The 17,423-nt window shown below is 37.1% G+C and overlaps 1 protein-coding gene across 1 annotated transcript in view; it reads right to left on the bottom strand.

Moving 5' to 3' along the window:
• EIF3H (eukaryotic translation initiation factor 3 subunit H) overlaps window positions 1-16,825 on the bottom strand; it is a 67,702-nt gene extending 50,877 nt beyond the window's left edge. The window contains exons 1-2 of the mRNA XM_010165355.2: window positions 16,790-16,825; window positions 15,324-15,480 (exon numbers count right to left, since the gene is read on the bottom strand). Coding sequence (XP_010163657.2) covers window positions 15,324-15,480; window positions 16,790-16,825 — 193 coding nt within the window. The remainder of the gene's footprint in view (window positions 1-15,323; window positions 15,481-16,789) is intronic.
• Between the last annotated feature and the right edge of the window lie 598 nt (window positions 16,826-17,423).

The following is a 17,423-nucleotide window of genomic DNA, read 5'->3' as shown; positions in this document are numbered from 1 at the left end:
TCCACAACCAGACTAGATACACAGATGCTATCAAACAAGCAGTTCTCCTAGCTCTGCTAATCACCAAAGCCTCAAAACCATACAATCTAGGCAATCTGTATATACTGAGGGGTTTATTTCAGCTCTACAAAACTGCATCATGGAATCAGAATCATTTAAGTTGGAAAAGACCTGTAAGATCATCGAGTCAAATCATCAAACAAACACTGCCACGTCCACCACTAAACCATGTCCCCAAGTGCCACATCAATCCCTTCTAAATACCTCCAGGAATGGTGACTCCATCACTGCCCTGGACAGCCTGTTCCACTGTTTGACAACCCTTTAGGTGAAGAAACTTTTCCTAATATCCAATCTAAACCTCCCCTGGTGCAACTTGAGGCCATTTCCTCTCATCCTACCACTTGTTACTTGTGCGAAGAGACCGAGATCCACCTCACCACAACCTCCTTTGAGGTAGCTGTACAGAGTGATAAGGTCTCCCCTCAGCCCTCTTTTCTCCAGGCTAAACAACCTTATGCTCCTCATAAGACTTGTGCTCTAGACCCTTCACCAGCTTCACTGCTCTTCTTTGGACACATCAAAGTTTTATTAAGAAAAAGAATAAAGATAGATACTTCCTATATTCAAGTTATTGAGATGAATTAGATTTTATTAATTTATTAGCAAGAATGAGCAGGATCAGAGGACGGACCTAAGTGTTCCTTCTTTAATCTTAAAGTGTGACTTAAACGTATGAAGGGAAAGAAAAGGAAAATCATGAGGAGCATTTCTTCATCATACAGAGGGCAGCACCGGGAACCTGAAGCTGGACCAGAGCCTGGCTGTTTCACAGTGCCAAGCAGAGCTGTGCTCACAGCACTGCAGCCATGCCTACTCATGGCACACGCTCCTAAGGGACGTGGCTCCAATATGCCAACATACACATGTCCTTATTGATGCCCACCCTGATCCCTCCTCCCGAGATGGCAGCACACTGCTCCAGGAGAACTCCTCTGTCAGCTCCCACCAAGCACTGAGTTATCACCGTTGCTCTCCGCAGCATGATACAGATGTGTCCCACATCTGCTGAAAATCATCTACTGCTCTACTTTCAGATTACAGGTCTTGTTTACCAGGTGCTTTTGTTCCAAGGTTGACAAGCTAGCATCGCTCCCATACTGATTTCTGGTTTGAGTACCGTCTTGGTTTTTGCAATCCCTCTTTGTATTGTGTCAGATTAAAATCTAAATCACAGCGATGACAAGGAACACTGACACTATAAACAGACAACTCTAGTTGTGATCAAAGCATCAAGTAGCCTAATAAAATACAGGTGGTTCTAGCTTATCATATGCCATATTCATTATTTCAAGTGGCCCATTTAATAGACTTCCAGGTGCCAACAGAAGCTTTGTTGCCAGTTCCTTCAATTCTTGCTCTGCTTATGTATCTGGTGCCTTTCGATAAGGTCTAATTTAGGAAAAAAAAAAAAAAAAAGTTAATAAATACTTTTGAATCAGGCTTTTTGCCACAGTTGGCAAAACCACAGAAACCAGCGTGGCTTTGTCTTATTCACGATCTACATAAAGCTAAGCTAATGACAAAGGAGATACCAAATGACTCATGTTTGCCATAGTTTTCTGTGTGCCTTTGTCCTGGAAAGTTCAGAAACTTTAATGGCAACTTTAAGAGACTTAACCTGCAAGTTTCAATTAAAAACATAGTCGATATTTTTAACTACTTTTGAAAGTCTTTACCTTTAAAAGTAGTATAAGCTCTGACAGCATGCAAACAAAAAAACCGATTTCACATTTATTCTTCATTTAACCTTGTGCTTTATGCATCTAAATACATCAATTTATTTTTCACTTGAAACATCTCTATAAGAAAAGTGGCTCGGAAGAATCAGTCAAACATCACAGACTGGAGCACTGTGAATAACAGGAACCCACTTTCAAACACCATTTTAAAAAGTAAAACCAAGAGCTCAAGTTTCTACATTTGAGGACAGAGGGACATTTTGTTTCTAATTCTACACCACTGCATCAAAGCAGAATTTTACAAGGAACTCTGTCATCCCTTATCCTGCCACTCATTATTTCAAGTAGTGTCTTGCTTTCCTCCCCTCCAAGCACATTTTAATTTCTGGCCCACTATTTCAATTCCTTTTCAAACAACACAGTGGATAATTTTTTCGCATGGAAATCAGGTTTAGGAATCTATCATTTTTAAAATGCTGTGGCATTTCGCCTTCTAAACCCCCATTCGCCTTTCAGTTCTAGCTGAAATTTCAGTTTCCAAATTAGCCATGTAGAGATGCCAATACTCTGCTGAAAGCCATTAAGACCTGAACGCCTAAACTCCTGTGCCTTTTCTAAAATGTTTGAGCAAGTATGTGTTTGCACAATGTTTAGGATACCCAGAGCCAGCTTACACCTCTAGGCATGAGCACAGTAAAGCATAAATCACATTACGCTTCCTAGTTTGAGAGCTACGCAGCCTTCAGGATGGGAGCACAAACTTTGTTCCAGTCTAGACCTAAACATTTCTAATTCCCACTCCTCCTCCATCTTCCACTTGGTGCCTCCTGGAAACCACCATTACATGCCTCCAATTCTAGTTTCTGTAAATTGACCAATCCCAAACCAATCCTCAACTGTCTTTTCACCTAGTCTTCCATCAGTAACACACCACTCAATGATTTTTAACACTGTACTATTCTAACAAGCACATGACCAAAGATTAAAATATATATATATAAAAAATATATATACACACATACACACACACTTCCAGGGAGACATTTAATTCCTATTTTTTTGTTTTGAAATTACTCTTCCTATTCCTGAGGAGAATTTACATGTTTGGTCTAGTTCCTGAATACTTGGACCTTGGAGTTGCAGCCTTGTCTTTCCTGTACATGATGGGAGGTACGTAACTAGAGAGCAATACATCAAGTCTAGAAAATCATCCAAAGTAGAATTAAAATAATAATAATAATAAAAAATCCTGCCCTTGTAGCTGTAGTTACTCCTTGATGGACTTAGGAATATGTTTTCCAACTAGAAGAAACACTTGGCTCAGGGGATGAAGACCTTCAGAATTTCCTGAGTAACAAAGATCTCCATTTTTCAGAGTGTTTGTTGTTCCACTGTGTGAGAAAGGCTTTCGAGCCTCAGTGTGTACCAGGAGTGGCACCCAGTGTCCAAACTGCATCCTTACAACAGCGTCTTCAATTCCCTTCTCAAACGGTCTTCTCTCATTCCTTTCTTCCAGGCTGCAGCCACAGAAAATCAGCAGCTCTATGCTTAAACTGTACATTTCATAAAGTATACTTTAAGTAAAGCAGTCTACATAAAGCTTTTGTCAAACTGCTTTAATCGACAGTGCAAAGATGAATCAAATTTTCAACTATTTAATGCGGAGAACAACTATGAAGTCCAATAAAATTCTTCAATTAAGCCATATGGCTACAGATTTAAACTCTGAATGAAATCAACATTTGCATAGACTACAGTCTTTCAACTGTACTCAACAACTGACTTAACAGCCACAAGCTCATTTATTCCCGATCACTGGTATTGCTATAATAGCCCAAGCCAATTTTCCTAAACGTGCTTTGTTAGAGCAGAACTAAAAATCACTTAAAGAATTAGGAAAAAACCCTATTTTCATGTTTTGCAGCTACGCAGGATTTTAAAGATCATCTGTTGTGCTAAGACAACCGAGTAAAAATGAGAGTAACAAATCTAGCAAATAGAGTTCTTTTGTTTCCTCCCAAAACCGATCAGAGGGATAAAACTTCAGTTTAAACAAGATTCAACACCTGGAGGAAGCTATAAAGAAAGCTTTCCCCAACCTGCTACAAAAGCTACAATTTCTACTTTTTGTTTCTTTCACTATCACAAAGAGTTCAGAGTTGCACAAACTGGTTTAAGAGAAAACACCTAATGTTTAGAACAATTATCCAAAAGCATTAAACAGCTATTAATCTATTTGTCAGTAAGAATGCAGTATGGAGCAATACAAACTGCTAAAAAAAGAAGGTAAAAAAAAACAACAAACCCCACATACCACGAACACGCTAGAGGGAAAAGGGGAAAAAAAAAAAATATATATATTTCCACCTAAATGTGGAAGTCAAATTGCAAACACCCTTTTCAGTAATTTTGCCAGACTTAGCTGGTCAGTTTTCCTGTTTCACTAATATCAAACCCTAAAACCCACTCCCACTATAACGTCTCTCCCCTCAAAACAATGAAGCCTAACATCGCCCACCTTCCTATCTGCCTCCCATGTGGTAGTCTGAGGAACATTACATGACCAAGTCAGATGCCTTACAGCTACGTGAAATTCTGAGTTCATGAGAACACAGAAGATTAGATCTCAGTTATACTGCAAACATCTCTGAAACAGCTTTTCTTTCCAAACCAAAGGCATAAAACTGGCACATTTTAAGAGTTTATCAAGAACTCTAAAATCCTGACATTCAGAGTCTGTAGTGCCTCCTACCCCTCTAATTTCTCTGCTGCATAAATGCACACTATAAAAGCTTCAAGACACACCACATGGTTTAGGTTTTATATATATATTTACATATATATACACACACACACATACACATGTATAAAAATATATATGTGTATATATTTTTTTATATTCACACACATTCATATACACACATATATATTGAATAGCATTGTTCAAATCTTGTTGAATTATTTCCCTGTTAAGATTTATTTTGTTTCAACGAGACTTCCACTTGCAAAAACATGCACACATTGCAGAGCAAATATATCTGTTAGGTGCCTAATATGGCCAAGGAAACCATTTTGATTATTCTGTGCCCGCTTATGCATTGTCCTACAAAACAATAAGATAGAACAGCAAGAAACTAGCAATTAAGAGGATCTGAATGCACATCAGGAATCACTAAAATCCACACTAGCCAAGTCAGGAACAATATGACTGATGAATAGGCCATATTATATTAGGATTGTTAGCAAGTGTTAAAAAATTATCCTTAGCAGATGTCCCTTATGACCTAAATATATCGCACAAAGAACATGCCTGCCTTGTTTTCTAAAAAAGTTACAAAAAATCTTTCCATTTCTATTATTGACTAAAACTCCACAATGCCGCATGTTGGTTATAAACACGTTCATCGAGGATTTATCACGCTAAACCTACAAAAACGCATGAGTATTTTACTGAAGAGTAAACAATCTATTTTAATGTGTATTTTTCTACTGCATGAATTTACGCTGAACTGAAGCATGTAATCCAATAAAAGAAATCAAACTGTGTATTCAGCAAACAGTGAAACAAAAGACAAGCTGCATACTACAGCAACTTCCCAGCCAACACACCACAACCCAAAATACAGTAAATGTCTTGAAGTTAGATGAGTGAGAACAACCTTATCTGCAATAAATACATTTTGTAGATACAGTTGATAAGGAATTCTATAAATTTAACCTAATATACACTATTAAATGTGCAGCTACGCACACCCTACTCACTTTCAGTAGAGCTTTAAGGAAGGTTTTATTTCCTTAAGTTTTCCTGTTATTAAGACTCTATACACTGGCTCATCAGACTACACAAAAATGCAAGATTTGCTCAGTCTGAGCTTTTTCAGCTTCTCCATATATTTTTGAGTGCAGCACTGGATTTAGCAATATATATTAATCATAAATAAATAACGTTAAATATAGAACTAAACTTAAACTCTGTTATCATTAAAATAAATATAAATGCTATGAACAAAAAAGGTGCAACTTGAGTTCTATACCTCGAGTAAGTATAATTTTCCTCTAGAAGAGAAAAATGCTACAAAATTTTTCCAGATTATGCAGTTGAGAAATCCATAAAACATTATGGAGCAAGAAACAAGAAGCAAGAAGATTTTTCTCAGTTTACTATTACTTCTTATGTCAATCAGTTTCTATTACTTTTTCACCCAGATGTACTGATTTGAATTGTTGTTCAATAGAATTACAGTCACTTCCTTCATTTTGGCTCTCAGAATAAAACATTAGCATGTGGGATTTGTTCATTTTGCCGTGCTTTTCTTCATCTCCCTCAGGTTTATTGCAGCATTCTTCAGGGAAGGAAATGGCTAAATACTTGTATTAGCAAAAAAAGGAAAGGAGGGGGAATGGAAAAAGGTAATGAGAAGGTGTTAAAAGAGCACTCTCTTCCTCCTGGTCCAGTCACTCTGGGAGAAGTGTTACCAAAAGAACAAAGGAGCGGAGAGTCGAAGTACCTGGCTAAAGCTACAGGGGAACACAGGGACCACAAGCAATGGTCTCTTAAGAGAGGACTAGGAACAACCTGAAACAAAACACACAAAAAGCCCAGAGCGATGGAAATGGCCACTCCTGTAGCACACTGTCTAAGACTGAAGACTCATAATCAAAGATAAAGAAGTAGAAAGTTTTTACCAGAATTGACGACACTGTCTTTACACAGTCTGGGCTTCTTTCTGGATGAAGCTCTACTTCCCCCAAACACAGAGGGAGCCTAAAGCTTCTCCTTTTCTAAACTTTAGGCACCCAAGAAGGCACCTATCTCAGCTGGGCAAGATGAACAGGGGATCTACCAAAATGTCTATCATACGTTCGAGCAACTGGCTGAAAAAAAACCCTTCCTTAAAATACAAATGGTTTTATCCAGACGGGTTTTCCTGAGCTGTGGTACAGCAAAATTTAAACGCTCAGTGAATGACAGAGCACATCTGGGGGGGGTGGGGGGGAAGCCAGCAAGTTTCACCTTTGCCATATGTTCACAGCAATACTGTTTCATAAACTAATCGGTAATAGAGCAGCTAAAAGAATTACTAGTCTCCGTTTTTAATAGGAACTAAGATATTAGATATTGTTTACCATAATATTTCCACAAGTTAATGATAAAATATAAACACAAGGTCATCTGCATCTGTGTGATTTAAAGTGTGGGGAATATAAAATATTTTTGTATTTCAGAGTTCTTGTATATTCCCAAAACTGAACAAATAATATATTAAATAAATCCATAAAAAAATCAAATAACCTTCAGATTCTAACTCATCGAAAATTGTTTTAAAAACTTTTGAGTACTCAGGGTAAATAACCTGTACATTTTCTCTCGCCTAATAAACAGTAAACAGAAGGTTTAATGCTTTCAAATCACTATTACAAACTACAACATAGACATAAAATTCACAGATTGATGCCTGAAATCAAAGAACAGATATTAAACATCTGAATAGTCTTTTATTATTTAATTAGTTATCTTCTTCTGTGCACTTTAATGTCTTTATCAGAGTTGAGCTAATTATATTAGCAAGAAAAATCAAATTCAGAATAGGTTACTTGTAATATTTTACCCAAATTGCAGAAAATAAAAAAAGAAATTGGGCTTTCATATTGCTGATTACATAAAAATTAATGAGTTTCTGCAAGTGTTACAAAACTATCTGAAATATCCATGTAGCAAACTAAGCGATCATATACCATGATTAGAAATAAAGAACACAGCTAAGATAGAACGCAAACAGTATAGTAAAAATCTCCTGGTTTCAAGTTCAAAACTTGCATAAAGTAAAATGGTTGAATGTAAAAATAAGCTGGATATTCTTCCAGCTCGTTCTAATGCTGCTAAAAGATACTCACATGCAGCAAACTACCTATCACTTAAAATGCGTCTCTAATTTCATTTTTAGGACTACTCAATGATTATTCTTAAGCATAATTTTCAGTAAAGTTCAGCATGAAAGTTTATTAAATATATTAATATCCACTGCAATCATGGATTATTAAAAGAAAAAAAAACAATAAACTATGCCCAAATTTTTCAGATTCTAGGTAGTCACAAGGTTTTTATGTTTAAAATTACTCAAGGAAAAATACAATTAAATATTTTTCTTTAAAGGAAGGGAAAAAAAAGATAGTACAGCACTTCTGTGTTTAAAAGGAAATTACACCAACTTCTTTTGCAGCAAAATCTTAATGGGACTGGATTTAAATAAAACTTTAATATGCCTGGTGCTTTAAAGAACAAAATTATTTCTCTTTTTTGATTAATATTTGATGTTGAACAAAAGAATTTACCTACCACTTTAAAGCATTGCCTCTACAGTGAAAATCAACTTGAAAATCCAGAAATGCAATAAACAAGGCATTTCAGGCATTTCATGCAATACTATAAGGAACAGTTTACATGCAGTTTTTAAGTCTACACAGTCCAGTAGTATATACCTACTTAAATAAGCTGTCTAAGAAGACACATCACAAGTGATATCCCCTCTTTCTTAGTTACATATGGTAGAATTGGGAAGTGAAGACAAGACCTTCCAAAACAAGAAAGCTCCTGTTCTGCTTTTAGGTTACATATACACACACAGAAGTCTCTGAAACAAATTCTACTGATCTATACAGTTCCTTGCAACACGCAGCACATTCAGCCCGATTTAAGAAACAAAAAAAACCCCATTGAGTCAGTAGAGCTACATTTAATTCAATGCCCTCTGTAACATATTTTCAAAATTCATTTGTATAAAAGATTCAATGAAACTTATCAGATTTAAATGATTTTTATCCCCCTTCAGTGTGCCAGCCCCAGTTTTCCTGGCTCAGAGGCAGCGCAGCCGGAGGCCGGTGCGCTGGGCAGCAGTGCCCTCTAACGGGGGCTCCACCGAGACCGCCCGCTGCTGGAAGAGCTTCAGAGGACACGGACACGTACTCCTCGCTTTCCTCTGGGGTATCTAACATCATTAAAAACACTTTTTCTTAGGACTTTCTATTATAAAAACATACTTTGGCGTCATTATGTTATCTGATACAGAAAAGTCCAGGCATCCGCTCATACAGGGCACTTGACACTGTGACCTGAAAAGCTGCCTTTTATCCGAGTTTCTTCTTTGCCCAATAAAAGAGAAAAAACCCCAGTAGAGAGAGGTCTGCACAGTATGAAAACTTATGCAAAACATTAAACATGCTTCATGCCTGCTACTCCACTGAACCATTACAATTATGTGAGCAGTGTCAATATTAGTTTCCTTTTAGGAAACAAAAATAAGAACACGCGCTAGTGACAGGTAACGTACAAAATATCGCAGGTGTGATTAGCAGCTTTATTAAAGAATCTTGACTATGTGATACATCTTATTACTTGACAATTAAGCACACCTAATAACCAACCTGTCTGTCAATCAGTATATTCCAGTATCAGGTCTGGTAACCCACAAAAAAACCCAAAAACTTGGAAGACTAGATGAGACTGTTTTGCATGTTTAACAATTGACGATCCACCTTTTGTCACAATCACATTAATTCTTTATACAAATTAATCCTTACCAAGTCTACAGACTATTTCATGGAATGTTCACACCCAAATGATAAAGAAAAAAAAACAACTTAAAATTCAGCATCCTTTTTACATCCAGCACAAAGTGAAACTTCGTTAAGTGCATGCACAAACCTGATGGGCTCTTGCCAGCACTTAGTAATTGAAAAGTCAACATTTACATAGTGTAGCTTTCTTCCTAAATTACTACAGGAACTTATGAAAAACACGGTTGAGGAATCCAGATAAATGGACTACAACTGGAGCCAGAACCAAGGTTTTGATTTAGGAGCTTTTTGGGTAATCTGTTCCTGTCCTTAGTGAAATAAAACTTAAATTTGATATAATTGTATTTCTGCATTTCATAAACATTCTATTTTCTTACAATAGAAGACCATACACATGACATTCTCCATCTTTTATGTTATAACTAAAGAGAATAAATCTAAACAGAAAAAAATAATCAGCTAAAATTGCATCTGCCTATTCAGAGCACAGTTACAGCATGTTCAAGTTCTGTCCTGCAACAGTAAGAAAGAAATAAAAGATACACCTACAGCGATAAATGTTTGAGTTATACTCCTAGCAGATTTAAAAAGGGAATAACAAAGCTGTTTTCACAAGAAAAACTGCCAAAACTCAGCCTTGACAGAAGCCTTAACAGAAAGGAGATGAATCAACACAGGTAGGAGGCTGTGGTTTAATGACATCAGGACTCGTACAGCAATGCTAGCAAAAGAAACCAACCTTCACAGAGTCCACTTGGTCCCTATAGGTATATATGTACTGTCTGGGAGATTCTGGTTTGACCATACAGGGGTTTCAAGCACCTTAGGGTTTCATACTACCTCTCCAGTTGTACTCACAGCTCTGTTTGTGGAGTACACTATTAACCTAATAAAAGAAAAAAATATGACCAGAAGATAGCATCCTTTTTTATTAAGATTTTTTTAAAAAGCCAAACAGTCCAGCAACCACCACCACACTTACACACTGAGGTGCAGTATGCTGCAAAGTGTAAGAACACATGTGACCTTGATCTTGAAGCCCCTATAAAGTCAAACCAGTGTAGCAGACCACAGGCTTCACTTCAAGAAATGTAACCTCAAGAACAAGTCCTCCAATAAAACAGGAGGGGCCTTAGCACAGCCAACACTCGCTTCATTCTCACTGCAGTAGCCAGCCTTCAAAAGCCCACATTCAGTTCATTGCTTTGTCTTAAGTTTTCTAAGCTACCTGAAGCCCTCTGCTTCAGATCATGTATCACAGGTCACGGTACCGGCAACACTGGAGGTAAGGCTCAGCAGTATGAACTGCTGCTACCCCTGGCTGATTAAAACCCTCAAAAAGTACAATATAGGAGCTACAGCATGTTTCTCCATATGCAAGTCTATTCATTTGACGCTAAATAGAAGCCACAAACAAAGAAAACAGTGAGTGTTTTTGTGGAAATGTTGCACTGTGTTATTTCTACTTGTTACTGACTGATGATACAACTAAATACAACCTACAGCACAGAAAAACAAAGGTATTAGAATCTTTAATTATCTAGATACTTCTAACCTGAAAACTGAAAACCAAAGTTAGCCTCCGCAGGTAAGAAAGTAAAAATCATGTTGGGAGGGGGAGGTGTGAGGACAAGGCAGCATCACCTTTTCATCTGCAGCATTTCAGAGGGAATCTAATGAAAACTCTGCATAGTTATTAAGGAAGAAAAAGTTATAACCTTCTAGAACTTATTTTGATGTATAATTATATAAGTGTCTTGAAGTTTCTATTGGCACAATTACCACAGCACTTAATCTATTATCTCAGCTTTTTAAGTAAGGTACTAAAATATATCAGGTTGAAATAATATCTGTTTCAAAGTACCTTATCAAAAAAATGTCTCACAAGATCTATAGTGAATTACAAGATGTATACTACATTTTTAACTGTTGCTTTCCATGAAAGGAATATAAATTTCCTTTAAAGAGGGAGAAGAGCTACTCAATGAATAGCAGTGAACATAAAAACAATGAAGTGCAAAGGATTGAACTTAACATGTGTCTTGGAAATATGATTTATAGTCAAGAATAATACACTCATTTCTTAGGAAGAAAATACACCACATGCATTACACCTTTTTTGTAAACCTTAACTGTAAGAAAGCAAAACTATGCTCAGAAAAAAAGCATGAAGTACCCTAAAGCGAAAGTAATTCTCAGAAAACTACCTCCACAAAGTCAAGCTGGGGTACTGCATCATTTCACACAAGTGCTTAAGCCAAAAGTCCTTACGGCAGAAATTTGGTGTTCCCTAAACAAGAGTTTAATCAGGGGCGGGGGCCATGGGAATAGGGGTTGTACATGTAGATAACAAAGTACCTTCTTAAAATTAAAGATCTGAGTTTTGAGAAACAAATTCCATACCTATGAGAATTTAAGTGCACTAGTAATAAGGAAATAGTTATCTGAAAAGTAAATGCCTGACTAAAAGTCCAGAACACAGCCTCAACATATCAAACGCTGGTGTTGAAGCATCTTTTGCTGAAGACTCAGCAACGTACCCTGTCCTGCAATTTTCCTCCATTAGCTCACACATCATCAACTAAGCTTCACCTACAGATTTCTAACAGAGAGCTGGGTTGAACCTTCCCACCCCCTCCAAAAAATCTAGTGCTGCAGCAGGCCAAACTAAGTGTTTCAGACTTTCCTGACAGGAAAATCTTGCAAAAAAAAAAAAAATTACACTTTGTAAAGAGAACCAAAGGAAGACAACACTGCAAGAGAAACTTTCTAAGATGAAAAACACCTGTGGATGCATATATGGTAGACAATCCTCCCAGATTTGTAACAAGAATTACTTGAAGCTAAAAAAACCTCATGTTTTCTGTCGTTTCTAGAAATAATCCAATTCAAACTGCACTAAAAAAAGTGTTCTTGCACTAAAAGAACAGCTTTGGGTATGTTGTTCTTTTTTAAATCAAAAAATTAATCTTTGGAGGAATTCTGTTGCAGCAAATAGTCAAAATGTACTATTATCTCAGGCATTAGCAGCAAGAGACAAAATGGCACCATAACAAAAGCATATCTAAGCATGTCTGACGAAATGGTTGTTGCTAACAAGTTAGAAATACTTCTTTATCAAACTGATTCTTAAATATCATGCATACCTATTTCAAGTTCAAATTAAGGATATTTTCTTAGCACCCTCAAAAATGTGTTTTACATTAGATTTGCTCAGTTTAAAAAGGGAAACATTAGCTTAAATGCCTCCTGCCCAAATGTCCAACAATTTGTTTGCTCAAATATCACCCTCCTGTACATATGCTCAATTCTCTTAACAGCAAACACCTCAAGACCACAAGGCAAATAAATATCTTTCAGGTGACCTGTTCCTAGAGCTCCTGCAAAATGATAAAGAAGAAATTATTTTTTGGGTGTATTCATTCAATTCTTATCACAGGAGATTAGTTTGCCCACACACCGTTGTTGCTCCCCGTTTCCTCCCCCCAGAAGAAGGGCGGCTGGGGTAGTGAGGCCACTCAGCCAGTGCAACAGTCCCTGCATTAACACAAGATCAAGTATGACCAGAGTCTGATAATAAATGCCTTCTGTGAGCCCAGAAACTTGGAATCTCAACAGGACTGTTCCTATTCCAGAATATTGGATGAGGAGGAGGGAAAAAAAAATACACTAAGTAAGAAAAAAGGAGAATACAACATTATCCTGACCAAAGAGAACAACTAAGTATCATTCTGGGTGATGGAGGCACTGAAGTGCCAAGTCCTTATACCTTCCTTCCCTATCTCTGGGCCTGTATTTCTGCAAAGATGTAAAGCCAGTTATGATACTGATGTAACATATAAGTCTTGGGGAGAGGGAGGTGCCTTGTTTGGTTTGGTTTTTAGCATCCTCAGCTTTAAGGTTCTGGCATGTAATAAGAGATTTCTCTGATGGAATATCCATGTCTAAAAGGAAAAAGAATCTTTTGAAAATCTGTCAGGATGCTTGCATAGGGAAACATAGCTCCAGGGAAAACAAACAAGGAGTATTTATAAAACATTATTGTTTTTCACATTGGCAAGACAGAAGACAACTTTATATAGAGCCTAAAAAGGTACCCAGCACTCAGCTGGCAACCTCAAGAGCTGTTTTTGTTAGTGTTTTCCTCATCCCTATCCTCTACCACATAGGTCAAAGGGCTGAAGAGGCCCTAGGTAAACAGAATGCAGAATGAACATGAGCTCTGTGCCTTTCCTAAATGGTTCCATCTAATTAACTGCATTTCACTAAGAAGAACACAGAGAACCTCTCTGTGACCCATACAGTAGAGGCTAGGGAAGATGACAACCAATACAAAATGTCTCTTGAGCTTGGCTTATAGGGTTCAGCACAGACAAGCTCCCCTGACCTGGCTGCAAATTCCCTCTCCCTGCTAGAGGCGTGCATCAGCATCACTGGGACAGGTTCACTTTCCACTCCGGCTAGAGTTTGCTCTTCCTTCTGTGCCCTCAGCATGGGGACAGAAGATTGGCAAGCCAAGGCATCCAGGTGACAAAAGCTCCACAAGCACTGCCTTTTGCACCTCACTTAATGCCAGGATTATTGCCTACTTGCTAAGGGAAAAAGAAAGACTGCTAACAAGAGTCACTTTATTGGAATGCCGTTTCTCCCAAGCAGAAACGGTTGAACTTTGCACACAAGATCACAGGCTTACAGCTTCAGCATGGCAGTCATCATGTGGCGAGATGAATCCATCTTGGAAACTAAGAAACTTATTTCACTCCTTGCTTGCCCATCAGCTACACAGAAACAATTCAGCCATTTTCTACAAGAAAAACTGAAGCACAGGCTCCAACTAAAAAATTAGATTACTCCAATCCTTTGAAGAGCTCCAGAAGAGAAGTAATCTTTAAAACAACTTTTAGGCTTTAACAGAATATAGTTCCGATTCAAGCATCATATTAATGCAGGGCAATTAAGATCCCCTTGTGTCTTGCTTTATTTTTTTTTTTTTTATATAGCAAATTCTATAATTCCACAACAGAAGCAACAAACAGCCAAGAAACCTTACCAAGTTGCAAAAAATTCTTAAAATGATCTGTTTTAAAAGCAGAATCTAAGATTCCTTTGTAACAAGATAAAATATTAATAATAATATCTAACCTCATTACAAGCAAGAAAAAGCAGTTTGTACTTTAAGTAATCTCGCTCATACTGAATTATCAAAATTAGACAGAATCGAGCATCCAACCACAACTACTTTGACTATATGGCCTCTTTAGTTACTCTTGAAGTTAAATTGTCCCTCTTTAAGCGCTAACAGAGAGGCATTTCTACCAGTATCATTAAATACACACACACAGATATATATTACCAAGATGAGCATTGTAAGGCTTTCGAGTTTACTTTATGAATTTTATACCATTCTGTGTAAAGACAATTATAGTGGCTTACAGTGTCAATAACAAAACATTACTAGGACCAGCAAGGAAATGCCAAGACAGATAGAAACCACTGATACTACTTCTAGCTCATTTGGAAAAGCAAAAATATCACCCACGTATCAGGCTAAGCAGTGCCTCTTAAACTTAAAAAGCTCTGCTCTCCAGGCTTTCAAAGAGTGCTTAACACATACAAATAAATCCACAGAGGGGCAATCTATATGTCTGACTACATACATGTATAATACATACACATATACACACACAGCCATTTGCATAAAAAGCTTTAAAGTCTGTATGAATTATAGACTGGAAACTTCTGTGACTGGAAACTTCTGTAACTTCCCGTTGGACAGACTTATTATAAAATAAGTGTGTCCATATAGTACAGTATTTACCTCTACAACTTTCCTTACATAGACAAGATTTTAGTTGCATATGGAGGGCGGCATTGCAAGTAACCCATTGATACCTCAGGTCCAATAAAAACACTCTCTGATCACATACGAGCTTTTGCTCACCGTGGGCACATATGGTTGGTCTGGGGTTTTTTTTACCTAAAGTTTCACAGAACTGTAACCATTACCTTCATCAAAGTCTGCATCGTCTTCTGTATGCTGAGGGAAAGGGAAGCAATTTGTGATTTCCAGCCTGTCATCCACCACAAGACCCAGCAGCACTCCCTGGACCACTTCGTTCCCCTGTCCTTCTTCCTGGTAATGTTTAATGATCTTTAACACAACCTACAACACAAAGACAGGAAAACCATATTATGCAATGGGGTTTTTTGTCCTCAAACTATAGATCTGGAATTTTTAAGTTGTTGAACTGTTGCGTAAATTAAAGCTGCAAACCAAGTAAATTACTGCTTAAACATCAGCAATTTTAACACAGGCTGAAGAACTGGAGACCATCCTAATATTACAGGAGAATAAAAAAAGACCATTAAATGAATAGTCAAAATGCAGTTTTAAACCAATTTTCTGAAACACCCATCTAAAATGAAATATTGATCTTTCTTACTTTATCTTGTTGCTGTAACTGTTAAAAGCTATCTTGCAGGGGCAATAAGCTCCCTCCTGAGGGAAATATTGCACAAGAAACTATCAAAACACCTTGAAAGTAACCGCAGAAACTGGTAGAAAAATTTTAAAAGGCATAAAATACATCAAATTTCAGTTGCATTAACCTTCAAAATTACATTGCATTGCAGTTTTACTTCCGATGATAATGTAATTTATATTTTTGTAAACTGTGTGTCATAGGATATTTAAAAATAATGAATGATAAAAGAAAGTAAAAAATAACTTTGAATTACTCATCATATTTTTAATAATGTAATTCTCACTTCCTTCCATAAATCTGTACTCTACAATGAATAATTCTCATGAGATTATACTGTAAATTGGAACAGTATGAACAAAAACACTCAAAAATAGTCAATCATTTGCTAGAAACACTTTATACTTAAGTAAAATTTTATGCTTAACAGGAACCAGAACAAGATAAGACACTAACCACGAACACAGAATTGAAAGAACTTATGCTTGCTCCAGCATAAGTGGGTTTTATTTCACTAAACTCTAATCCATCCAAGCAAAATACAACAGAAAATGTCTGATTACTATGTTGTCATTAAAGCAATACTACTTTAATGTCTGTTGGCAAACAGGCTAGTCTAATGGATTTCAGCTCAACCACGCCGAGAACAGATTTCGTACAAATACTGGTATATAGTGAACATTCTACATGGGATGGGGGGAGGGTTAAGCTCATATTCACACATCAGGGACCTAGCTTTCTCTGTGGTTGCTTAGCAGAACTTTATGTCACATTTTTAAAAACACTATTAATGAATTAAAACACCACAATATAGGTTAAATGGAAGAAAAAGGTGACTAGAAAATAAGTTTTTTACAAATACATTGCTTTCTTAAGGTAAAATGGGAAAACAAGAGCTTCATATACAGCCTGCTTGGAGGGCTGCAGGGAGATTGGAGGAAAAACACCTTTTTCCAACTAAGCTGGACGTAAGTATCAAACAGGACTAACCGCACTGATTCCTTGTTTATTCACAATATCACTCATTTATGCTTTCTCTTGCATCTACATACACTTGTACTGAAGCTTCTCAATCACGGGCAGATAACATTGTTTCACCCCAATACACATTCACATCTGTCCCTTGAGTCCTTTGAAGCCATATCTTTACATCCAATTTGTTAAAACAAGCCTACAGAGCAGAGAGACAAAGAGATACTTCGGTTATATAAATCCCATTTCACAGGAAAACAGTAAGGAAATTAAGATCAGTGGGCAGTGAAGTAGAACTTAAGAGCACTGAAAGTAGTACAGCAAATGCCAGTTTGAGATCACCTGGATGTAGAAGATGGGTGCTGTCTACCATAGAGCCAACATATAAATAATATTCAACTTGCATTTAGTGTGAAGTTAAGGTTTATCATACATTTGCCATATGCTCCATCTTCCACAGTCAAGGAATCCATAACTAACCCGAGAGATTACAGCACAGCATGCTCTCTGTCTACAATTTAACTATTCTCAACATCTTCACAATCTTGTAACCCTCACCTTTTCCAGTATTTTTCTCCTCATTTGTTCTTGAGTTTTCTATGCACAATGACTGTCCCTGTTACTGTGAATCCCATTTGCCTGTTTGATTCCA

Source organism: Antrostomus carolinensis, unplaced genomic scaffold, assembly GCF_000700745.2.
Source record: "Antrostomus carolinensis isolate BGI_N321 unplaced genomic scaffold, ASM70074v2 scaffold21010, whole genome shotgun sequence".
NCBI lineage: Eukaryota > Metazoa > Chordata > Aves > Caprimulgiformes > Caprimulgidae > Antrostomus > Antrostomus carolinensis.
This window is presented reverse-complemented; position numbering and strand designations above follow the sequence as displayed.